At 37.1% G+C, this 27,122-nt stretch overlaps 1 protein-coding gene and 1 long non-coding RNA gene across 4 annotated transcripts in view; one reads left to right on the top strand and one right to left on the bottom strand.

Moving 5' to 3' along the window:
• IL33 (interleukin 33) overlaps positions 1-27,122 on the top strand; it is a 52,656-nt gene that overhangs the window by 21,947 nt on the left and 3,587 nt on the right. For all 3 annotated transcript variants that reach the window (XM_072597024.1, XM_072597042.1, XM_072597034.1), the window contains 5 exons: positions 8,552-8,695; positions 12,239-12,388; positions 17,911-18,033; positions 18,731-18,775; positions 19,682-19,764. In XM_072597024.1, the coding sequence (XP_072453125.1) occupies positions 8,626-8,695; positions 12,239-12,388; positions 17,911-18,033; positions 18,731-18,775; positions 19,682-19,764 (471 nt within the window). In that variant the 5' untranslated portion in view covers positions 8,552-8,625. The remainder of the gene's footprint in view (positions 1-8,551; positions 8,696-12,238; positions 12,389-17,910; positions 18,034-18,730; positions 18,776-19,681; positions 19,765-27,122) is intronic.
• LOC140496807 (uncharacterized) overlaps positions 22,278-27,122 on the bottom strand; it is a 42,809-nt gene continuing 37,964 nt past the window's right edge. The window contains exon 4 of the long non-coding RNA XR_011964405.1: positions 22,278-26,958. This is a non-coding gene — a long non-coding RNA (uncharacterized lncRNA). The remainder of the gene's footprint in view (positions 26,959-27,122) is intronic.

Below are 27,122 nucleotides of genomic sequence, written 5' to 3'. Positions count from 1 at the left end.
AGAAAATAGTTGTAAAGGGCTTAGCACAGTTCCTGGCACATAATATGTATTATATAAATGTTAACTATCATCATTATTATTAAATTATGGGCATTAATTGGTGATGGCATATTGCAAATAGTTTATTACAGAAAGCAATGAAAAATATATTATCCGGGAATGAATGACCAAAAAAGAAGTTGGGCCAATCATGGAGAGCAATATATTACTATGGATAGCCTTTGTGCTCTGTTTATATTTATACAATGTCAAGAGATCACAACTTACTATCCCCATGACACCTCTCCCCCCAGGCACTCTCTTCCCTGGCCATGGCTCTCCTACATGTAATGTCTCCCCATTAGAATAATAGTAATGATGATGATGGTAGCAAGCATTTATGTAGCACTTTAATATTTGCAAAGTACTTTACAAATTTTATCTCATTTTATCTTCACAACAACCATGGGAGGTAGATGTTATTATTAACCTCATTTCATAGATGAAGACAATGAGGCAAACAGATGTTAAGTGACTTGCCCAACCTCACACAGCCAGTAAGTGTCTAAGATCATATTCGAATTTGGTCTTCCTTCCAGGTCCAGTGATATCCACTGAAACACCTAGTTACCCTGTAATTGTAACCTCTTTGAGGATGGGGAATGTCTCACATTAATACTTATATCATCAACACTGAGCATCATGCCTGGCACATAGAAAGTGGTCAAATGCTCTTTCATTCATTTATCAAGAAGATGGCCCCAAGTATGTTAAGTGGACCCTCTATGTATTAGTTAAAAATGAGGGAGGAGGTGATGGGCAATGGGCAATCAGTGGAATTGGTTTAAAGAGGAAAGATAGATAGATAGATAGATAGATAGATAGATAGATAGATAGATAGATATGGATATATATAGATATAGATATATAGATATATAGACATATACACTCCATTGAGCATAGAAATCTATCTTACTCAGTAGGGAAATAGAGGGTAATGGGAAGAGATATGGGGGGGTGATAAAAGGGAAGGCAGATTAAGTGAAGCAATGGTAAAACAAACTTTGGAGGAGGGACAGGATAAAAAGAGAGAAGGATAAAGAGAAGAAAATAGGGTGGAGGAAAATACATAGTTAGTGACCATAACTGTGAATGTGAAAGGGATGAACTTACCCAAAAAACACAAGCAGATAGCAGAATGGATTAGAAACCAGAATCCAACAATATGTTGTTTACAAGAGATACACTTTAAACAGAAAGATACACAAAAAGGGTTTGAGCAGAATCTATTATGCTTCAACTGAAGTAAAAGCAAAAAAAAAAGGCAGGGGTAGAAATCATAATCTCAGGCAAAACAAAAGCAAAAATAGACCTAATCAAAAGAGATAATCAGGGAAATTATATTTTGCTAAAAGGTACTATCAACAGCTAAGCAATATCAAAAAATTTTTACACTAAGTTTCTCTGATATAGATGTCATTTCTCAAATATATAGGCAACTTAGCCAAATTTATTAAAATAAGAGTCATTCTCTTATTGATAAAAAGAAATCAAAGCTATTTCTAGTCATGTGAATAAATGCTCTAAGTCATTATTGGTCAGAGAAATGCAAATTCAAACAACAAATTAAAACCACCTCACATCTTTTAGAAATGACAAATGCTAAAGAGGATGAGGGAAAATAGGTTCACTAATGCACTATTGGTGGAATTGTGGAATTCTGGAGAACGATTTGGAACTATGACTGAAGGACTATAAAACAACGGATACCCTTTGACCCAGCACTACTATTATTGAGTCTGCACCCCAAAGAGATAAAAGAAAAGGGATCTATTTGTATAACAATATTTATAGCCACTCTTTTTGTGGTGGCAAAGCATTGAAAATTGAAGGGATGCTTATCAATTGGGGCATAGGCAAACAAGTTTTGGCATATGATTTTTTTATTTGTGTTTCTTTTTGTATTAATTTATTTAACTTTTAACATTCATTTTCACAAAATTTTGGGTTCCAAATTTTCTCCCCATTTGTCCCCTCCCCCCACCCCAAAACACCGAGCATTCTAATTGCCCCTATCACCAATCTGCCCTCTCTTCTGTCAACCCTCCCTTCCCTTGTCCCCCTCTCTTTTGTCCTGTAGGGCCAGATAACTTTCTATACCCCTTTACCTGTATTTCTTATTTCCTAGTAGCAAGAACAGTACTCGACAGTTGTTTCTAATACTTTGAGTTCCAACTTCTCTTCATCCCTCCCTCCCCACTCATTCCCTTTGGAAGGCAAGCTTGGCATATGATTTTAATGGAATACTATCATGCTATAAGAAATGACAAGAGAGGTGATTTCAGAAGAAAAATATCACAAGACCTATATGAACTGATGCAAAGTGAAATGAGAAGAACCAGGAGATCATTGTGTACAGCAATGTCGTAATGATGACCAACTATGAAATACTTGACTATTCTGATCGATATGATCTAAGCAATTCCAATGGATGCCTGATAACAAAAATATTTCTGTCCATTTACAGAGAGAGAATTGATGAACTCAGTATGCAAATTGAAGTATATTTTCTTAATTTCTTTCTTTTTTGCAATATGGCTAATATGAAAATATGTTTTCCATAAATTCTTTTTTTAAAAATTTATTAATTTATTTTTAGTTTTTAACATTCATTTCAACAAGATTTTGAATTCCAAATTTTCTCCCCATCTCTCCCCTTCCCCCACCCCAAGACACTATACATTTTCATTACCCCTTCCCCTAGTCTGCCCTCCCATCCATCACACCCCTCTCTTTCCTTATCTCTATCTCATCTATTTTCTTGTAGGGCAAGATAGATTTCTATACCCTATTACCTGTATTTCTTATTTCCCAGTTGCATGTAAAAACAATTTTTAACATTTGTTTTTAAAACTTTGAGTTCCAACTTCTCTCCCTTTCTCCCACCCATCCCCACTAAAAAGGCAAGCAATTCAATATAGGTTATACATGTGTAGTTATGCAAAAGACTTTCATAAAAGTCATGTTGTAAAAGACTATTTTTTCCCTCCATCCCATCCTGCCCCCCATTTATTCTATTCTCTTTTGATCCCATCCCTCCCTCAAAGTGTTTACTTCTAATTATCCCCTCCTCCCATTTGCCCTCCCTTCTATCATATCCCCCATTCCACGTATCCACTTATCCCCTACTTTCCTGTAGTGTAAGATAGATTTTCATACCAAATTGATTGTGCATGTTATTCCCTCCTTAAGCCAAATCTGATGAGAGTGAGCTTCACTTTTTCCCTCTCACCTCTCTCCCCTTTTTCCCTCCATTGAAAACGTTTTTTCTTGCCTCTCAGATTATGAGACATGATTTGCCCCATTCCATTTCTCCCTTTCTCCTCCAATGTATTCCTCTCTTACCCCTTAATTTTACTTATTTAGATGACATCACTTCCTATTCAACTCACCCTGTCCCCTCCCTCCAACTACCCAAATACTGAAAAAAGTCTCAAGTTACAAATATTATCTTTCCATGTAGGAATGTAAACAGTTCAAATTTAGAAAGTCCCTTATGATATCTCTTTTCTGTTTACCTTTTCATGCTTCTCTTGATTCTTGTGTTTGAAAGTCAAATATTCTATTGAGTTCTGGTCTTTTCATCAAGAATGCTTGAACGTCCTCTATTTCATTGAATGACCATTCCCCCCCCCCCTCCCCGAAGTATTATGCTCAGTTTTGCTGGGTAGGTGATTCTTGGTTTTAATTCTAGCTCCTTTGATTTCAAGAATATCATATTCTGAGCCCTTCAGTCTCTTAATGTAGAAGCTAATAGATCTTGTGTTATCCTGACTGAATTTCCCCCATACTCAAATTGTTTCTTTCTGACTGCTTGCAATATTTTCTCCTTGACCTGGGAACTCTGGAATTTGTTTACAATATTCCTAGGAGTTTTTCTTTTCGAATCTCTTTCAGGAGGTGATAGGTAGATTCTTTCAATATTTATTTTACCCTCTGGTTCTAAAATATCAGGGCAGATTTCCTTGATAATTTCATGAAAGATGATGTCTAGGCTCTTTTTTTGATCATGGCTTTCAAGTAGTCCCATAATTTTTAAATTGTCTCTCCTGGATCTATTTTCCAGGTCAATTGTTTTTTCAATGAGATATTTCACATTGTCTGCGATTTTTTCACTCCTTTGGTTTTGTTTTATAATTTCTTGATTTTTCATGAAGTCATTAGCTTCCATCTGCTTCATTCTAATCTTTAAGGAATTATTTTCTTCAGTGAGCTTTTAGATCTCCTTTTCCATCTGGCCAATTCTGCTTTTTAAAGCATTCTTCTCCTCATTGACTTTTTGTATCTCCTTTGTCATTTGGGTTAGTCTATTTTTTGAAGTGTTATTTTCTTCAGCATATTTTTGGGGTCTCCTTTAGCAATGAGTTGACTCATTTGCATCACTCTCATTTCTCTTTCCAGTTTTTCTCTACTTCCCTTACTTGATTTTCAAAATCCATGACCTGAGACCAATTCATATTTTTCTTGGAGGCTTTGGATGGAGGAGCTTTGACTTCGTTTTCTTCTGTTTGCATGTCTTGGTCTTCCTTGTCACCAAAGTAAGATTCTATAGTCTGATTCTTTTTCCAGTTTTTACTCATTTCCCTAGCCATTTACTTGACTTTTGAGCTCTTTGTTAAGGTAGTTCTCTGCTTCCAGTGGGGGTTGGGGGTTACTCTCAGCCTCTCCATTCCCCCCACAATCTGTGGACCAAGAGCTCTAGAAACAGTGACTGCAGCTGCCCCTGCTGCTGCTGTGGGTTCCTCTGTCCCCTTCCCCCTCTGCTGCCTTGGGACTGGGGCCTGGACTACTCCACTTCCTGCACTGGTCCCGCAGACTTCTTCAACTGCCCTTCCCATTTATCCTTGGTGCTTTAGGGTCCTAAAGTCTAGAAACTGCCACAGATGTGAGAGATTCAGTCTCCCAAGGCTTGCTCAGGTCCCCTCTGTGCACTTATGGCCCACATTGGACTGCACTCTGCTCCCAGTGTTGTGTGATAGACACTTCCCAGCAACCTTCCAGGCTGTCTGGGGCTGGAGATTTTCTTCACTCCATCAATTTATTTAGAGCCATTTTTTACAGATATTTGTCTGGACTTTGCAGGAGTGCTCTAAAAAGTTAGTCTGTTTTTCATAATTTCACATGTATAGTTGATATAATTTTCTTGCCTTCTTGGTGGGTGAGGAAGGTTAGGAGGGAGAGAATTTGGAACTCAAAATTTTAAAAGAAAAAATATTAAAACAAATGAAAATAAATTAATTTTTGGAAAGAAAGAAAAAGAAAGGAAAGAAGGAAGGAAGGAAGGAAAGAGCCATAGGGCTGAGTATCTAAAGATCTGAGTCCCAGTTAAGTTGCTAAGTTACATAATTTTGGACAAGTCATAACCTCTCTGGGTTTCAGTTTCCTCCTGTGCAAAATGGAGTTATACAAAATGACTTCTAAGGTTACTTCCAACTCTAATAGTCTATTACTACAAATATCTCTTTAAAGGTTAAAAAAGCACTTTTCTCATAGCAACCTCTGAACGTTGGCATGACAATCATTATACCTCTCATTTCAAAAATGAAGAATCAGAGGTTTGGAAAAGTTAAATAATTTGTCCAGGGTCACACAGTAATAAGTGTTGAAACCAGGTTGTAAACTTAGTTCATAACTCCAGGTCTAAGGCTCTGTCCATGATCCCATACTGCCCTGAGTACATATTGTGTTCAAGTCAGTGTTCTAGATACAATTTCAATAACTAAATGAAATAAATAGATTTTTTTTATTTCTCAGAAATCCAAAAATTATAGAATATAATATAGAATTCAGAACTGAAAAAATGCTTAGAGCTTGTCTAGCCTAGTCAGGGCTGAGCCTGACTCAGTCTGGTCTGTTAATTCAAGATCACGACTGGAATGAAATGATGTATTTGTAGACCATCTAATAGTTAACAAAAGGAAGTCAATAATAACATAGAAAGGATACTGAACAAGGATATGGCATTGGTAAGCTCTTGATAAGGAGTTTCTCTCTCTCCCTCTGTATCTGTCTGTCTGTCTCTCTCTTTGTCTCTTTCTCTGTCTCTGTATCTGCTTCTATCTCTTGTGTCTTTTTGCCTCTCTGTCCTTCTGTCTCTTTTTCTGTCTCTCTCTCTCTTTCTCTCTCTGTCTCTGTCTTTTTCTCTGTCTCTTTCTCTTTCTCAGATGCAGATCCTTTAATCCCCACATCTGTCATGGTATGCTTGGTCAGAAGGGTGTGTTAGTTCACATAATTACAGTTTGCCAAGTCCAAGTAACTTGGCTTCATTGTAGAATTTTTAATGTCTTAAGTGATTAGAAAGCTACATCAGTGGTTAGAGCATTAGTCTCCTGGACCAATTAAGGCTTAAGGTCTTTTATAGAAAAGCTAGTCTAGCATATGGGAAAGTGATACTGCTCCTCCAACACCATCCCTCCCACTTGGCTTATAGGGGAGGATAATCTGTATGACATACATAGAATTTAAGTAACTTAACCAGGGTCACACATGCAGTAGGTAAAAATTTGAGAATTAAAACAGATCTTTTGACTCCATAGTCACTGTACTTTTTATTGCAAAAGATGAGGAAGAGACGTTTTTCTTTTAAAAAAAATATCTAATTCTGCTAAATTTCCCCTTATCTCCATTTTCTCTCTTATCTGTTTGTCTTTCATTAAGAAACTAAGGAGAGAGGAAGTATGTAGGAAGTGTTTTAATGAGCTGTTAGAAATGGGAGGCCAGGACCTTGAGGAATTTTTATGTGCAGGAAGAGGAAACTCTAGTCTCACCCATCTGCCCTTCCTTACGTTGTTGAATTTTTTCATCTAAAGTAAGTTATTTGGATAAAAACACTGTTAGAAAAGATATGAAAAGTAAACATTTGTTAGGGCATGTGTTTTAGAGTTTGATCCATCATTGTAGTGATACTTTTCCTGTTAGGAATAAACTATTTCTACGAACACACACACACACATACACAGACATAGAAACACATACGTACATATATTATATATATATACATATATATTTGATATGCTATCTTTCAGCGCTCAAATTCCATGCTCAAGTGCTTCTTTTGAGATGTTCCTCTCACAAAACTTCTTTCAAAAATAATAATAGCACAGTAGCAATAATAGTAATTAATAATCATTCACTTAGTGCTTCAAGTTTTACAAAGTGCTTTACATGTTTGCTAACATAATTAATTTGCTAATATAATGATAATGATCATCACTAACATTTAAATAGCTCATAGTTTACAAAATGATTTCTATAACATTATTTGATCCACACACAAAAAAAAAAAACCCTGTTACAGAAGTTAGTACAAGGATTATTATTGCCATTTTTTGGATAAGGAAACTGACCCTTCCAGAGGGGAGTGCCCAATTGGGGTCACTACCCTAGTAAGTAGTGGGGCTGGGATGGCCCTAAAAGCATTCCAGAAGTGTGCAGAAAACTGTGAATAAGCCTCACCTAAAAGAAATGAAAGCAAATACAATTTGCTATTCTAAGAATACATGAAAGAGGAAATATTCATGTAAGGAGAAAATGATAAATCAATAAGGGACAAGAAAAGGAATAAGGAAATTAATATGGAACTATATTGCCAAGGAATGACCAGGAAGAACTCTCACAGGGAAATTAATAGATACATTTTTCCCCACATCCTTTGATTCGGAAACTTTCTGTGGCTCACTGTTGCCTACTAAATAGACTTCGAACTCTTCTACCTGTTAATCAAGAGCCTCCCCAATCTGGCATCACCCTTCCTTTCTAGCTTTGCCTCGTGTTATTGTGCTCCATTCAGTGCAGTCTATTCTCCAATCCAACTGGACATTCTCTCTGACTCCTGAAACTTCCTATCCCTGGGAATGTTTTTGTTCTTGTCTATCCCAATGCTTGGAATGGCCTCCCATTGTTTCTTCATCTGTTAAATTCAAAAACCCCATGAAGGAAATCTTCTTTGATAAAGGTTTGCATATCTTTGATCTTTAATATCCATGCAGAAATAATCTCTGCCCCCTCCCTCTCGTACAGTACCCTGGTTTGCCCTCTATGATACACTAGTCATGTGATATTGTGTAGAAGTTATCCGTGTTTGCATCTTTATGTAAGTTTCATATCTCTTTCACCACTTTGCAGTATTCTCAATGCATAAATATTTGTTTCAATAAGTGAATAAGTTAAATGGTGAGGGCAGTAGATGACACAGTAGATAGAGTGCTAGCTAGGCCTGCAGATAAGAAGACTCATCTTCCTGAGTTCAAATCTGGCCTCAGACACTTACTAGCTGTGTGACCCTGGGCAAGTCACTTAACCCTGTTTGCTTCTGTTTCCTCATCTGCAAAATCAGCTGGAGAAGGAAATGGCAAACTACTCTAGTATCTTTGCCAAGAAAACCCAAATGGGGTCCCAAAGAGTCAGTCATGACTAAAATGACTGAAGAAAAACCAAGTAAAATGGTTATGAATTTCTTAAACGTTAACTAACACTTACCAAGAAAGAACTCTAATTTTCTCTCCCCCCTCAGAACTGGAGTCAAGAAATTTGACATCATTATACATCTTTTAAACTCCAAAGAGACCAGAACATCTTAGACTGAGGATGAAGCATCTCAATGGAAAGCAGAAAGACAAAACAAATCAAAAAAGGAAGAAAACTTCCCAGAAACCCGGTAAGGACAGTTCATTTTCCAAATCAATATTTTTATCTTACCTGATCAGAATATTTGTCATTCTTTCTTCATAATGAGAAAAATGATTGTTTTTGTTTTATATTAATAACCAATTTTATATATGGGACCCAAATATCCTCTTTTTGCTTTCTCATTCAAAGCCCAGTCTCTCAAGGACATTTCTGACCTTGGCCCAAAATTCACCCCACCCAGAAGGTCTTATCTAGGGGGAACTCTTACCATAACTCCACCCAGGTTTTAAGTAGAACTGGGTGGAGAAGACTTTTGTGTAGCTTGCTGGAAGCAGAATGATCTGAGAGTGCCAACACGATCAAAGTCACAGCCCCCCAATCTCCCATTAAAACAACCCCACCTCCATTATAATATTTATTCTCTCATTAATTGTTAACCAAATAGGGAACATACCCTCTTCCAAAGTTATCTAAGCATTCAGTGGCCTCCATGCAAGTTCTTTGGTTATAAGAGAGAACACTGATCTCAATTTATTATTTGTTAGCCTAATTAATGAATTAATTATTGATTACTCAGAAACTCTGTCTCTTGGACTTTTCATTTGTCTGAATATATATGCTACTGTTACTCAAAAGAGACACAATTACAATATCTAGAATGGACAAGAAACCCATGGCTCTGTGTGATATCATATTTGTCAAATTTCTATTTGAATTTGTACTGGATAATTCAATTCCAATAATCACTAACCTAAGTAGACATTCACTGGAAACTTCCTCTAACCAAATTGTTCTTTTTTGAAAATAAGATTAATAATATGCTAATAAACACCTAAACTGAATCAGTCATCTAATGGAAAGAGTGCTAGACTAAGAGTACAGAAAGACCCAGGTTTGAATTCTGCCCCCTCACATTTTGAATCTTAGATTTAGAAATGAGGAAGGGAAATTAAGGATCATTAAGCCACTTTGTAGATAAGGAAACTGAGGCTCAGAGAGGGAAAATGACAAAAACCACATTCATAAAAATAAGTATCTGATCTGAAATTCAAACTTAGGCAATCATACCCCAGTCTACTAAAGATCACTGCCTATGTGATCATGACAAGTCACTCAATCTCTGTCTTAGCTTTCCTCATTTGTAAAATTGAGCATAGGAACACATCAGGATTTACCCTAAAGGCTTGTTGTTATGTTCAAATGCAATAATGTAGTTAAAATGCCTTATAAACCTTAATATGTTATGTAAATGGAAGTATTATAATTAGTAGTAATTATTACTGGTAATACTGATAGTACTTATATTATGTTTATAAGTACTGATAAAATACTGATAGTAATTATATTTAATAATCTTCCTACTTCTTTCTAACCTTGTTGTAGAGTTCTCACTGAGCAGTTAAAGGGCCTGGATAATACAAAGATACATCAGTCTCTCAGTAATGGAGAGTTGGCTGCATAATGAAGTCTATAGATTTCAAACCTGAAGGGTTTGGAACCAGTTGAAGCATTAAAAAAACTCACACAAAACTGAAAATGTAGTATCTGTAACTACAATCAATTTGTTATTCAGTCATTTCAGTTATGTCTGGCTCTTCGTCATCCCATTTGGGGTTTTCTTGGCAGAAATCCTGAAATGGTTTGCCATTTCCTTCTCCAGCTCATTTTAGAAATGAGGAAACTGAGGCAAACAGGGTTAAGTGACTTGTCCAGCATTACACAGCTAAGTGTCTGTGGTCAGCTTTGAACTCAAGAAGATAAATCTTCCTGTCTCTAGGCTTGGTGCTCTAGCCACTGTACCACCTAGGTACTTTGCAATTTTGCCCAATAGTGACCACTTTATAGGACCATCTTTGATCCTGGTACCTTAAAGGACTACTGAAAATTAGTATTTTTTCTAATAAGTAAATTGAGTTGATGAGCAGAAGACCTGGAAGGTTTATCTGGATGAACAAGGAAAATAGGAAGAGACTCCCTATAGATGAAACTTTGTCAGGATACTTCAGGTGGTTGGAGAGAAAGGAACAAAGTAAATCAGAGAGTTGGGATACAGAGTAGAAAGGTCTTATTGCTTGTGATGTAGCTGAGAAATCTGAGATTTGAAGTCAGAAGATCTGGGTTTGAATTCTGCTTCTAACACCCATTAGCTGTATGACTATGAGCAAGTCAGTTAATCTATGAAAGCCTTGGTGTCCTCATCTGAAAAGAAGGTGATGCTGGTGCTATTGACCTCATAGGATTCCTATGAGGAAAGAACTTTTGCAAATCTCACTATGCAATTATGAATTAATGTCATTATAACTCCACTTTGCTGTGTCTATATTCATAAAACTAATGAATATAACATTTGATACTTTCAAGTTTTAAAAGCCTCACATAAGAGTTAATTGCAAAACTTTACAGTCTGAAATTTTTCTAGAAAGAACATTTCTTACAGCATAAGACTCTTTAGAAATTGGTGCCTCTTAGAAATTAACTTAGAAATTCAATTACAAACTAAGATTATCACAAGAAAATTTCAATATGACAAAAAGTCCCTACCATCTCAAAATGGACCAATTCTTTTGAGTCTTGTTCAAGGGGAGTACACTGAAGCATTCTAATATTATATGTGTGTTGGTCTTATGAAATCAATTGAATGAGCTTTTTGGAAACTTGGTCAAGTAAATCTCATCATAAAATGATATGACAAGTTTCTGATCCTTTCAATCACTTCTTAGCTAATTTTGGATCCATCATGTATACCTGGAAACCACAATCTAATTAGCCCTGCTGTTTGGTTTCTTAATATCAATAAGTCCAAATGCAGCCCGGGAGAAAAGAGGACCTGTGTGTCAATATCTAAAATTCCACTTAAAACAAAAAGTACATTTTGGGTTTTCACCCAAACCTTTATAGAAAACATTAGAGCATATATATTGTTGGAAGCACCTGAACAAATTAAAACAACACACTTGATTGAAAAGAGTAGTTGACGTAATTAGGCAGAAAAGCACTCTGGTGTAGTGCAAAAAGGGCATAGAAATGTCAAGAATGATAACTGATTGGACATATGGGGTTAGGAAAGGTTAGCAATAGAGAATAATGCCAAGGTCATAAACCTGGGAGACTGGAAGGATGGTAGTGCCTTCAACAGAAGGATAAATGTGGGCCAATAGAGCGATGAGGACAATAGTTCACATTTTGCTAGCACTTTAAAGTTAACAAAGCACTCTTTACAGCCCCAAGTATTTTAGTCCCTATTTTTCAGATGAGGAAACTGAGGTACATAGAGGTGAAACAACTTATCCAAGGTCACACAGCTAGTATGTAGAACTAAATAAAGTATGAACACAGTTCCTCTTCTTCCTGGGCCACCATGCTGATGTTAGAGTTTGTTTTGCCATCAAAGTTCTCCTTGGTACAGGAAAATATGGTTATATTTTTGGCATCTACTTTCTAGGCCAAAGGAAATATATACACTAATTTGCAAAATGATTACAGGAGAATGAAGGGGTATGGGAATGGGGTTGTTTGCTATTGAATGGTAACAAATACTACCTCATATCATGATCAATTCTCTCTCACGTAGGGTTCTCCAATTCTGGGAAAGGCTATCAGATCATGTATATGAATTTACGTTCAAGATGCATTGTGAAAAATAAAACCTCCATTATCAAACGTGAAATGAGAACGTACCAAGTGAAAAACATACAAAGCACACTTAACAGTTTTCCTCCAGGTATGTCCTGTTTTTCTTCTTTCAGTCGCTTGTTGATTTAAGCACTCTGTGCTGTAACAGAAACGTTGCTGGTTATGGAATCAGAAAGTATGGGCTTGAACCTCCTTCTGCAAATTACTACCTATGCCCTATAACTGATAAATAACTTATAGATTAAAAAACACTGGGTCCCTAGTGCTAAAATGTGTAAAATTGGTGCTAAGAATCTTGTCTGGATTTTCAGTTCATGGTGAGCAGGTGGATGTTGAGGTGATGATCCTTTAGAAAAAGGGCAGGGAGTTTGAATTTCCTCCAAAAGATTTTTTTTTTCCTCCTCAGAAATGATGGGTGAAGGAATTCTATGGAGTATTTGAGGGATGAAAAAATTACTGTATTCGACTTAGGGTCTTACTACAATTGAGGCTCTTAAACATGTCCCTCAGGTTCATAGGATGGAATCTCAGAATAAATACCATGTAAGAAATACAGCCTGGGCTGTCTCTGAATGCCTGGAGATTTGTTGCTTTTTGTCTTCATTCTCAAAGAGGACCATGACATCAGGAAGGTGATGCCATGGCTCACAAGGGAATTGGATTTAAGTGAGGGAGGGCTGTGCAAAGTCACCAGCCTCACTATTTCCTCCAGAGCCATACGGGTCCAGTGGCAAGATACAGATCAGAATGACTGGAGATGGTCCTGGATGCAGTGGGAAATCTTGGCCTTTTTAAGCTAAGGTCTTTAACAGGTCTCAGTTTGACTGAGGCAACAGTGATTAAGGCTAGGTAAGAAATGAGGCAATGAGTGGACTTGTTTACCTAGCTCAAAAAAAAAAAAATCCATCTATGAAGGGAAAACCCTCAGGGTTTCTGGCCAAAACTGTTTATACTCACTCTGAACCATCAGGGTTCATACAATGACCAGCTAAGACTTGAGCTGGGACCTATTGTTGGTCAATCAATGAGAGCCAGAGTGATTTGGATTTAAGGAACAGTCCTAAGACAGAAATATAGCAGGTAAAACCCAAGGTATCTTGTGAGGTTTCAGTGATCTAAAAGTATATTTCTTTAGGCAGAGCACCCACAGACAAGTATAAGATACCCTATGTGGACAGAGATAGAGGAAGGAGGGAGGGAAGGAGCTGTCTTGCCCATTTGGAACTGGCCCAGTGAGTCCACAGTGGGGCAACTACTACTACTCAAAGGTTGTTGTTCGTCCTTAGTTCTTGAAGAGGACCATGGCATGAGGAAGATGATGCTATAATGTGCAAGTGAATTGGATTTAAGGGAGGGAGAACTGTGCAAAGTCAGTAGTCTCATTTTCTTCTTCAGAACCAGTTGGGTCCAGTGGCAAGACATAGATCAGAATACATGATTATCTTTTTGGCATCCACTTTCTTGGCCAAAGGAAATATACACACTAATTTGCAAAATGATTACAGGACAGCGAAAGTCTCATTTTTCACAACTAAAATGGGAAGCTACCAAAGAAGTATACAATTTACTAGCATTTTTCTTCCAGGTCTGTTCTATTTTTCATCTTTCAATTATTTGTTGATTTAGGGACTTTGTGTTGTAATGGAGAGACTTCTGGGAATGGAATCAGAAAATGTGGGTTTGAATGTGCTTCTGCAACTTACTACCTGTGACCTTAGATAAAAGCTTTTTCCCACTCTGGGCCTCAGTTTCCTTAGCTAGATAGTGAAAGAAGTTGGACAAAAATATCTCTATGATCCCTTCTAGCTCTGAATCCTGGGTATAAATTGTCTTCTACTGTTTCTTCCTAAGAAAATGAGATTCCATCCAGAGAGTAGCAAGAATGTGAAGGAACTCCTCCCTTCATTTTGCTATGAAAAAGAGAGAAAAACCTCCACTGAGAAAAACACAGAAAAAATAATCATTTTAACTGCTTTATTGCCATAAACTCAAAATAGATGAAGAAAGATGATAGAACAGTGTCCTAGTATGCTGACTTTTTTGAAAAGGCAACAGAAAAATTTTAAATAGCTCCTGTAAGGCAGAGTTAAGATAAATTAAAGACAAATCAGCAGAATCCATAACTAACAAACTTATGGATTTAAAAAACAGGGGACCCCTACTGCTTGAACATGTAAAATTAGGTGCTAAAAATCTTGCTTTGATTTTCAGTCTGTGGTGAGCAGGTGGGTACTGAGGTCATGATTATTTGGGGGAAGAAAGAGTCTGAATTCTTTTTTTTTTTAATTTCCTTCTCAAAAATGATGGGCGGGGGAACTCTATGGAGTATTCCTCTGTTCCACTTGGGGTCATGTTACAATTGGATCTCTTAACCATGTCCTTTGGGATCATGGAACAGAATCTCAGAATAAATACCACATAAGGAACACAGCTTGGGCTGCCTCTGAATGCCTTTGTTATCTTAGAGCTTACTGGAAACTGATCTGCTGTTAATGAAGAATTAAGCATAGCTACTATACACAGAATTTTGTATGGGAAGAAAAACACTGACATAATATCCTGCTCGTTTCCCAGGGATTAGCAAGAAGGAGGAAACACACAGAGACATGCCACATTGGAGAGATTTCCCCCAAAATCCAAACATAGTCATATCTTTCCCAACTCCAGGAGGGTTATCTAGAGTGGTTATCAGGAGAGGTTATCTACATACGTTCCCTTCTCTAAAGTGTGTATATAATTCTTTAAAAGTTTTCAAAAAGCTTTCCTTGTGACAATCAGTGGGGATAGAGAGTGAAAACATTTTTATTCTCTTTTTTATAGATAAGGAAACGAGTATGTAAAAGTTCAAGTGATTGCCCAACATTGCGTGGCCAGTAAGTGTCCAAAATGGGACTCAAGCCCAGTCTTCTGATGCCAAGACTAGTTTTCTTCCCATGATGTTATAACTGCATAACCATGTTCACAGAGGGTATGGATGTGGGGGAAGCACCCATTCATAAATCTAAATTTATGTCATGTCCCAGGGTCACTAGCCTCTAAAAATGGCTCCTGATCCCTGTTCTCTTCTAGAGACAGACTATAGTTCTTGAACTTTCTGGATAATTTAGTTAGAAGCTCCTTATAGAAAGAAGCGTAAAGTTGTAAAGGGGCCACTTTGGACTGGCTTCAGCAGATGCATCAATTCTTTACAACCATTATAACAAACCAGACTTTACTAAGGCACGGAGAAAAGTTATTATCTTTTGGTTTTCATGTCCCTATTAAACTGGGTCCATTATGATGGTCCCATAGTTACTGGAGACTTAGAGGATTACATAATCATAGGATAGAGGGGTAGAAAGTACTAAGGAAATCAGCCTTCCCCTTCATTTTAGAGGTAAGAAATTTGCTTGTTCTCTTTATTTACTCACTTCTCACTTATTTCTCAGTCTTTTGAAGTCTGGCTTCCAACTTTGTCACTTCTCAGTGCTCTCTTCTACATTACCATCAGGGATATGCTGGAGTCAGTCTGAACTAGCTCTAGAAAGCTGTTCATTAAAGTTTTGGTGTGAACATTTACATCAGAACTCTAAAGTCATTTGGTGTGTGACTTTAACATGGGGTCAGAACACATGTCTCCCATGGGGTTCAGAGCGCATATGCATAGGAGGTGCCCCAATCCATCATGCTGAAGGTGTTCTTGATTTCCTCTGCTGCTTTTTATTTTATCCCCTGGAATCCTGGCACAGAGCAGAAGTGTGCCTCAGAGTCAGTAAGCTTCAAGTACAATCTCTGACATAAACTAGACAACTTCCTTAACATCTCAGTGCCTTGGGCAACTCTCTACAATTATAAATTGTAGAACAGTGGCTGAGCTGCATTTATCATTGGGACTACCCTATGAAATAAGTTTCCCCCACCAAAAAATATTCCCAGAACCTAGCACAGTACCTTGTACATAGAAAGCACTTAATAAATGTTTATTCTCCAGAATAATACAATATCTGCCTCAGGGAAAGATGCAGCAGGGTTCAGTATATTGTTCTGATCTTATTCTTGCTAGAAAAAGAAGGTAGATAAAAAATGCAGATTATCCAGATTGTGAAATGCAATGGGATAAGGATTCTGTTCAGTTTACATAATAATAGCTAAAATTTATATAATGCTTTCAAGTTTGCAAAGTACTTTATAAGTATTATCTCATTTTATCTTCACAACAATCCTGAGAAGTAGGTACTATTATCAATCTCCATTTTACAATTGAGGAAACTGAGGCAGAGGTGAAAGATCTTGGCCAGGGTCACATAGCTTGAAAGTGTCTAAACCCAGATTCCAGATCCAGGACTCTCCACTGCACCACTTAGCTGCATTATTAATTTGTGTGTGTGTGTGTGTGTATGTGTGTGTGTGTGCATACGTGTGGGGGGGGTGTGCATGTATGTACATATGTATCTTGAATGGGTTCTACAAACAGACAAACTGACCCCAGAACTGAGTAGAAAGAAATCAAACTGATTTGGAACGGAAAAATTGCACAGTGCTTTCACTAATACCAAATTGTTTACAGTCACAGAATTCCATTTCTTTGACACCAGCATTCTCTTACTGCTTTTTCATGGTTAAAACCATAGGTTATCACCTCAGAAGAATCAACACAACAAATAACCCAATAGAAAATGGAAAGAGTATAGTAAGCATAAGACTGTACCATGTTACCATGGTTGACTTGAAGTTGAGGTGGAGGGTTAAACACATCATCAAGGGCATATATTGTAGGAAAAAGGATTCTGAGGCAACAGATGATGCTATACATAGTCTGAGCTATACATTGGTACCTCCAAGATATTTAAAGAATGAGATTGGGTGCCCAACACATCAGACAGAGGATTTGGAGAAAACCAAAGACAATTGTTTAGTATGAAAAAGAATGGAGAGGTTATGATCTTGCATGGTGATCCTTAAAGTTTTATATAAATGGCACTGCATATGAGTCATGGCTCCTTCAAGGAGTCTACATTCTATTTTTAGCTATTTCATTGATTAAGATGAAATCACCAGCAAGAAATATTAGTAATTGACAACCAAAAAAAAAACCCAACAAAATACAAAAACAAAAACAACCTATCAAAACAGAAACTAGCTAATTATCAAACATTTTACTCTCATGTTTGAGACAAATAAAGCTTTGTCAGCTGAGGACAATTTTCCCTACAATAGGTAAGCAAGTGAATAAACAAATAAAAATGAATATTGGTTGAATTAAGGAAATCAACATTCATGGAAAGGAAGTGAATTGCCCAAGATTTCATGGCAAATAATTGTTAGAATTGGTACTTGACTCCAGATCTTCTGACTCTATATCCAATATTCTTTCCAAGAAGGAGCCCCCAGGTGAATGTCTACAGGTTCTTTGGTCAGCAAAGACATCTTTGCAAAATTTCCTTCAGGAAGAGAATATGGAATCTAAATTTATATCAGTCCTCTTCACTGCCTTTTGAGAACCCAAGATTTCCACCACCGACTGACAAACCACAGATAAATTTGCAATGTCTATTAATTTTTTTTAAAAAGGAGAAAATTCTTACACAATAACAATCCATGAAACTAAATGCTTTCCATGCTTCATTACAGAGTACAAGAGTACAGAGCGCTACACTGGCTTGAACACATTCAAAAATAAGGCTGTCACTTTTTTTTTCGAAAATGGAGAGTATGAAATTTCTGTTGAAGACTTAATTGGGAACCAAAAGCGAGGTACAGTGTCTTCTTCTGTCCAGAATTAATATTGATGTGATGATTGATTTCACACACTAGCCCTTTAAAAAAAAATCCATTAACTTGTAAAAATTGAATCACTTACTAGTGTCTCTCCTATTTCACAAATCACCCAATATAACCCAAGTCCAGTACTTTACACTATTGAAAATCATAAAACAGGTCAAAGTTTATACTTATTAAAGTGACTATGATTGTTAAGCATATTAAAAGACCATACAAGCCCTTTTGCTTTCTAAAAGGAAAGCTGTACCATCTCTGTTGAAGATTCAGCCAGGAACCACAAAGAAGGTGAAATGATACTTTTTGTCCAGAATTGACATTGCTATCACTGCTGATTTCTTGCCACCAAAATCTACCATGGCATAATAATTGGATCATCTATTTGGCATATACTCAACAATATGACCAGCAGCTTCAAACACAAAATGAAAATTATATCAATTTTATGAGCTTTTCAATATTTTAATAACAAATAAGTGTTTAGGAATCATGGGTAAATCTTATGTCTGTTATTAAGGGGCCATTTTCAGAATCATAAAAGCTTTCTCCTAATTACTGGCACCCATGATTTTGGAAGGACCTTTCCCAATGCTTTCCCATGGAACTGAAAGCTAATATTTTGATTAATCACTAAGGTATTGTGTTTGTTTGTCTGTTTTAAATTCTCTTTCAGGTTCACTATCAGTAGACTTCTTCAGCTATAAAAATTCAAATGAAGGTAAAACTTATAATATGTAGAAAAAGGAAATGTCACTGCTTTTATTTTATTCCTCCAACTATTTAAGTTATTCTTTATTTCTTTAAAGAGCACTTAGTAATTGAATCTATACAATTGCATGCTTTGGGAAGTTGATCCTTAGATATTTTATGCATTTTGTGGTTATTTAAAATGGGATTTCCCTTTCTACTATTGCTTCTTGTGTTTTTATATTAGATATCATATGTTTATTTGCTATTATTTATTTATTAATATATAATTTTATTATTTATTACATATTATGTTATAGAGAAGTGCTATTCACTTTTGAAGATTTGTTTTATAGCCTTAAACTTTGTGGAAGCAAATCTCAATATCTTTGCTGATTCCCTAAGAGTTTCCAAGTAAACTATATATTGTCAACAAACAGACAGTTTTATCTCCTCTTTTCCTATATTTATTCCTTTAATTTCATTCTCTTGTCTTATTACCATTCCTTGCATTTCCAGATCTATATAAAATAATATTGAGGAGAATGAGTGTCCTTGTTTCACTCTTGTATTAATTGGAAAAGATTATTTTTGCCGTTGTTCAGTCATTTTAATTGTGTCCCACGCTTTGTGACCCCATTTGGGTTGGTTTGTTTGGAGTTGTTGCTGTTTTTAGCAAAGATGCTGGAATAGTTTGCCATTTCCTCCTCCAGCTCATTTTACAGATGAGGAAACTAAGGCAAACAGAGTTAAGTGACTTGCCCAGGAAGTTTTTCCACTGAATTCAGCACTGTAATGCAATGTTCCAGAGTCATGGGGTTATTTTCAATGTCTCTCCATTTTTTTTCTAGTAGACTTAATTCACCAAAATAAAAGTAAGTTGCAATTCTTAAATCTATGTTATTATTGCTATTTTTCTTACGTCTCTGTGCCAAAGGAGACTCGTCCTTGTGGGTGGTCCTGAAACCTCGGCCCTCTGACATCGATCTCCAGGTGCAGGCCAATGATCAGAATCTTGAGGTAACAGAAATATCTTCCTAGTGCCAATGAAATGTGACAATAAGACGAATTTTCAGTTATCTGAGCTACAAGGGGTGGGAAATGGCAATAGAAGGCCTTATTCAAAAAACCTTTACATTTAGTTTTGAGATAACCAGAACTCATATCTTAATAGGACATTAAATTTTGCTTAAGCAATTAGGTAATTCAATGGATAGAGCTCTGGGTCTGGACTTCGAAAGACCTGAGTTTAAATTCAGCCTCAGAAACTAGCTATATGACCCCAGGTAGTCATTTATTCTCATCTACCTCAGTTTTCTCAACCATAAAATGAAGATAATAATAGCACCAATCTCCCAGGCTTGGTTGTGAGGATCGAGTGAGACGATATTTCTAAAGCACTTAGCACAACGTCTGGCACATAGTAGGAATTTAATAAATGTTTGTTTCCTTCCTCATAACAACTTCAGGAGGGATGTATTGTAAGACAAGTTATTAAAAAGGTTTAAACAGTACAGTTATATCTAAATGTAAAAACAAAAGATACCAACAAAAATTTATTTTTTAAAACCAGTTCCATAAATGACATGACTTGCTTGGGGTGACATAGCTTGTTGTGGCTGGTGTTCAGTCCTTTTCAGTTATATCTGACTCTTCATGACCCCATCTGGGGTTTTCTTGGCAGAGATAGTAAAGTGGTTTTGCCATTTTCTTCTCCAGCTCATTTTACAAATGAGGAAACTGAGGCAAACAGGGGTAAGTGACTTGCCAAAGGTCACATAGTAAGAGCTGGACTTGAACCTGTCATATTCTGATTATAAAGCCAGTGGGCATTCCACTACACCCAGGCTACCATACCATTTTAACTAGGATTTTTTTCAGCAAACATTAAAATCAAGTTTGAAATCCTGAGCACACATCAGTGAAAGGCAACTGGAAGCCTCTTTGGTATAGTCATTAAGAATTTTCCATAGATGCTCCTGCATTAAATATAACCTAATGACCAACTCTGGATAAATGAATTGACTCTTCAGAGTTTCTTTTTCCTTTTCTTTTTAATCAGAGAAAAACATTTATAGTTGTAGGTCATTTGAACTGGAAAGGATCTTATAGATCACCTCGTCCAATGGCCAAATTTTACATAAAAGGAAATTAAGACCAAAGAAGTGTATTATTGATTAGTCCAATTGTATTGAGTTGATTGATACATCTTATGCAGAAGAAACTGGGGTTTGAATTCAGATTTTTTGATGTCGAATCCAAGAAGAACAAGTGGTCATCCACCTTCCTTGGAAGATCTCCATGGAGGGGAACTTATTACTTCTTGAGGGAACCCATTCTCTCATGGGATATCTCAAGTGATTTAGGGAGCTGTTCCTTATTTTGTGCTGAAATTTACTGCTCTGTAACTTTTCTGCCTTCCCTAACACAGAGAATGTGAAATACTACCCAGCATATATAAAAAGTCAATGAATGTCACCGATCAGTTATCATTGCACCTCAGCAAATCCCTCTCCTTTCAATTCCTCATCTACCTCTTTCACACTCTCCTTCCCCAGTAAGTGAGCCATGAATAATGAAAGAGGACAGAAGGAAAGCTTCTTTTCTGTTTCTAAGATTTTTCTGGTAAATACAGCTCCACTGTTAACTTTCATGACTGATCTCTCTTCTGGTCTCATTACATTCTACCTTACATTATGTGGATTTATGTATATTTTATCTTCCATTTTCCACTAGATTATCGGCTCCCTGAGGGTGAGAACCACATTGTTTTTCAAGTTTGACCCTGGGGATAAGGACAATATAGATATAGGTTTGGATAGAGTGTAACTCTGTCTCTGAAGGAGTTAAATGACTGGTAGGGGAGGTAAAATAGGGACACAGATAAATAAATAAATTAGTATATGATGAATGAACTACTCTCTATTCCCCCAAATCTGCCATGAACTTTCATATTTCCATGCCTTTACTCATGCTGTTGCTTATTCTTGAAATCATGGAATGTCTCTTCCTCTCCCTCCACCTACTTTTCTCTTCCTATTCAATTCCTATCCATATTTTAAAGCCCACCTAAAATGCCACCTCTTAGATGAATTCTTTCTACTTGATGCAGTGTGTGGGGGGAATCATGGAATCATGGACCATGCCTGGGGCCCCTTCCAATGGGCTATTTATCTCTGATTCTTTGATAAAGGACTTATTTCCTCTTTGAGATGATGCAGCAATACCTTATTGGTCCCCAACAACTTAGGGATGCCAAGAAGAATATTAGCCACTCAGCCAAGAACTGCCCCCTCAGTAGTCTTTCAAAGGAGAGGAAAAAGTCTCCACCTATCTCCCTATTCTTCCCTTTTGAGCACATCTGTTTTGGGTCTTGGACAGCCTCTCCCTTGGATTCTCTGGATAGAGAAGCCTCTACCCAAATTGCACAGCTCAATAGAGAGGAAGAGAGGCATATGGAAACTTTGTCTTCTGCTTAAAAAGACATCTGAGTGAGTGGCTCTTCCCAGCTCATTCATTCAGACGAGTTACAGTAGACTTTAACAAAGTTTTATTGAATTGACTCAATCAGTTGATCAACAGGCATTTATTAAATGCCATCTATATACCAGACACTATGCTAAGTATTGGGGATACAAAGAAAAAATTCAAACAATCCATGACCTTGAGAAGCATTAAGTCTAGCCTTCAGCTATATACATAAGTACCTTTATATACAAAATAGATTTCAAAAAATAATTGAGTGGAGAGAAAAGCATCAGCAGTTAAAAAGATCAGGAAGGGCTTCTTGTATAAGGTGGTACTTGAGCTGAGTCTTGAAAGTAAGAAAGGAGTGCCTTCTGGGTAATCTGTAATAGTACAAAGGTAGGACAAGAGATTGAGTAGCGTTTTAGGAATACAGAGGGCAGTTTGGCTGGACTGTAGTATACATGAAGAAAGAATAATGTGTGCTAAGGCTAAAAAGTTGGTTGGGGAGTAGATTATGAAGGTCTTTGTATAACAAAGGATTAGAAATAATTGGCAGCACTGGAGTTTACTGTGTAGAGGACTGACCTAGTTGACTTATGCTTTAAGGAAATTCCCTTGGTAGCAGTGTGAGGGGATAGAATTGTGTGAAGAGAGAGTTAAAACAAGCCCTCAAGTAGAAGAATATTTTGCAATAGACTAGGTGAGAAGTGAAAAAGGCAAGAAAGAGCATAGTGGTTATAAGAACAGAAAAAACACAAGGGTGAGAATAGTTATAAACCACTCAGCACAGTGGCTGGTGTGAGTAAGTGCTTAATAAATGCTTGGTGATTGATTGATTGCAGAGGTTAAAAACAAGATTTGGCGGATTGAGAATAAGGAGTTGAGGATGGCACTAAGAGGTACCTAAAAGGATAGCAGTGTCCTATCTAAACAGAAATAAGGAAGTTTAGAAGTAGGGTGAGATTAGAAGGAAAGATAGTGAATTCTGTTTTGGTTATGTTGAGTTTGAGATGCCTACGGGAAATCTAGTTCAAAATATCTCATAGATAGCTGACTGCTAATGAAAGAATGGAGGTCAGGAGAGAGACTTGAGCTAGATATATGTAAATCTTGGAGTCATCAGCATAGACATTCTAATTAACACCTTGGCAGATAATGGAGAAAGAAAAGAGAACCCAGGTCAGTCATAGAATATGCTTTCAATTAGGGGTCAAGGCATGAATGATGATTTAACAAAGGAGACTGAGAAGTATCAGTTAAATAGGAGGAGAACCAAGAGGTGTCACAAATACCCAGAGAGGAGAAAACTGTTCAGGAGGAAAGGGTGGTTGAAACCATCAAATGCATCATGGAGGTCAAGAAGGATCTTGTTGTTCAGTCATTCAATTGTGTCTGTCTTCCACTGTCTCATAAAGTCTGTCCAAGCTCTTGTTTGTTGATTCCATGATACTAACTATCCACCCCATCCTCTGCCATCTCCTTTTCTTTTTGCATTCAATCTTTTCCAACGTCAGACTCTTTTCCAGTGAGTCCTGTCTTCTCATTATGTGGACAAAGAATTTAAGCTGCAGCATTTGACCTTTCCATGCATAGTCTAAATTAATTTCTTTAAGTATTAACTGATTTGATCATTTGATCTCCTTGCTGTCTAAGGGACTCTTGAAAGTCTTCTCCAGTACCACAATTCACAAGTGTCAGTTCTGTAGCACTAAGAGTCCAATTCTCATAGCCATACATTATTACAGGAAAAACCATAGCTTTGACTACATGGACCTTTGTTAACAAGGTGATCTCTGCTTTTTAGCATGCTGCCCAGATCTGCTATAGTTTTTCTTTCAAGGAGTAAGCATCTTTTAATTTCATGGCTGTGACTGCTGTCTGCAGATATCCTTGAGCCCAAGAATATAAAATCTGACACTACTTCCATTTCTTCTCCCTCTATTTGCCATGAAGTGATGGGACAAGTTGTCAAGATTTTAATTTTTTTAATGTTCACCTTTAAGGCAGCTTTTACTTTCTTCTCTGACACCCTCACCAAGAGGCAAATTCTTCATTCTTCTTCACTTTCTGCCATCAGAGTGGTATTGTCTACATAACTGATTATTGATATTTCTCCTGCCAACCTTAATTCCAGCTTTTGATTCATCTAGACTGGCATTTCACATGATGCATTCTGCATGTAAGTTAAATAAATAAGGTGACAGTATACAGCCTTTTTGTATTCCTTTTCCAATCTTAAACCAATCAGTTGTTCTATTGTCAGTTCCAAATGTTGCTTTTTGGTCCACATACAGGTTCCTCAAGAGACAAATAAGATGATCTGGTACTCCCATCTCTTTGAGAACTTGCCACATTTTGTTGTGGTCCTCACAGTCTCAAAAGCTTTAGTGTAGTCAATGAAGCAGAAGGAGATGTTTTTCTGGAATTCCCTAGCTTTCTCCATAACCCAAGTAAGGGAAAATCCTGAATCTTTTGTCAGACTTAAAGGAGAATCTCTCACAGCCCTGATTCCATTCTATACCCCAAAACTTTATGGTTTGAGCTGGCCCTTGAATCTTGGCAGGGTTAATTCCCTACCCTTTGCTTTTCATATGCTCAGTTTAAAGTGTCAAACTTTCTCCACTTCTTCTATAGTTTTCCCCTGTACCACAGTATCATCTATGTAGTGGGTAAGCTGTACACCAGGTAGCTCTAATTCATCCAAATGTTCAACCACAATCCTATGACAAATAATGGGGCTATGCAGATATTCTTGTGGCAAATTTGTAAAAGTATATTGTTGGACCTGCCAAGTGAAAGCAAACTGGTCCCATTGTTTTGAATCTATTGGGATAGTAAAGAAAGCATTGGTTAAATCAATAACAGTGTACCAAGTCCTATTGTATTTCTGGATCCTTTCTATTAAAATAATGGTACCTGGAACAGAAGTATACAAGGGAGGAGTCCCTTTACTCAGTTGTCTATAATACGCTGTCATCCTCCATGTTCCATCTGACTTTTGTACTGTCCAGACAGGATTATTCCCTTGAGTGGTTATAGGGACTAACACTCCTGCCTCAACATATTGCTTTATAACATTGGTAATTTCATCTTGCCCACCTGGCACATGATACTGCTTTAAAGTAATCACTTCAGAAGGTTCAAGTAAAGTGATTGGGTCCATTTTAATTTTACCCACTAAAACGATATTAATTCCTATCTTCTCTACTGCGAATTGGTGTCTTCCCTCAGGTAAATTTAAAGTCATACCTTTCAATATATCTATTCCAATGATGTATTCAGGAATGGGTACAATTGCCATGGTATATTCTTTCTCAGGTAATTGTCCAATTTTCATCATTAGCTTGACTTGTCTGGCTGATATTTCAGCCCCTCCCAGTCCTGTGATGGTGATAGGAGTTTCATGCTTAAACTTATCAGGGTTTCCATATATAAGGGAAGCCTCTACCCCAGTATCTATTAATGCCCTAGTTACAGTATTTGATCCATTTTTCCTATATGTGGTGAAATTGATATGGGTCTGTAATCCCATCTGTGTATTTCTTTAATCTGTGCTGGGGCTTGACCAACTTCCTATTCTGCCTGAAGTTGTGACAAATTTGGATACAAGGGTTCAGAAGGATCTGCAGGGGCAGGTCTTACTTCTTTATTTTGTCTAGTATCAAGTCCCTTTTCTCAGTACATTCTGTATAGTTCATTAGTTGCAATACCTTCTATGCTTCCAAAAATCTCCCCCTGCTCTCAATAGAATGGTAAACAATTCTTTCCTTATCAATTTATTCTGACTTTGAATCTGCTGGCTATTTACTCTTCTTTCTCTAGGAATTTTGTCTTTTCCTCAGTCCTCTAAGTCACTTACCTGTGAAATCTTGTCTAGCACCTGCAAAAGAGGGTGCCCTATTTCCCCAATTATTGGAGTCAAAATTAAGTGCTTGTAAGTAGGAGGAACTGTCTTCACTACTATATTCCTATGGTAAATTCCAAAAGGAGTATCATAGTATGCATCTGCATTTCTGACCATCATGGCAGTTTTCATTACCTCCTCCCTTAGCTCTGTTACACAATCCCTAAGTGAATACCAAGGTCTGTCTCCACTAGGCCACACAGAGTCAGTAGGATACTGCCTACTGCGTCCATGCTATCTATAGATACTCCTCTGGCCCCTTCCTCACTGATTCTCACCATCCAAGATATTAACGATTCTCCCATCCTTTGGGTAAACTGACTCAAAATATCTGTGACCTCCTGCTGAGTAAAATCCTCAATTATTTCCCTAAATTATTTACCTCCTTGGTTCTTCTGTTTCCACTTCACTATTGGGCCATGCTTCTGCCTGAGAAACTTCTCCCTCTAACATTATTTCACTACCTTGCTCTGTCTTCCTTTCGTTACTGTGGCAATTAGGCTGGGTCTGTACAAAGACCATATGCACATTTCTTTTGTCAGCCTTCAGCTTCTTCTGAGCTAAATGAACAGTCTTTTCTTCCATAGGATACCCCCTAGATTGGTCTTTTAAAGGAGAGCCTAAAGGCTGAGAATTCATCTGATTTTTTCCTTAAGCACCTTGTCTCTATTTTTGCACATAATATGGTAATCTGTTAATAAAATCCTGCCTGTCCTACTTACCTGTACCAGCTCCTTCCTTGGGCTAATTGGAATTCCTTGAAAATACCTTTCTAGGTCTCCAAATTCTCCCTCCTATAATCTTACTTCCCAGTTTTCACAGGATCCAGTTCTTTTAGTTCCCTGGCAAGAGAAGAATACATTAAATCATCCCAACCTGAGATACTAGCTTCTTCCTCTAAATCCCTTCTGCCTCCAAGTAGAGATTTTATACACTGTGATCCTGTTTGTGATGCCAAAAGTATTGTCAAGGCAATATTCACAGCACTGGTGATGACTATGAATAT

This window comes from Notamacropus eugenii, chromosome 1 (genome assembly GCF_028372415.1).
Source record: "Notamacropus eugenii isolate mMacEug1 chromosome 1, mMacEug1.pri_v2, whole genome shotgun sequence".
Classification (NCBI taxonomy): domain Eukaryota; kingdom Metazoa; phylum Chordata; class Mammalia; order Diprotodontia; family Macropodidae; genus Notamacropus; species Notamacropus eugenii.
This window is presented reverse-complemented; position numbering and strand designations above follow the sequence as displayed.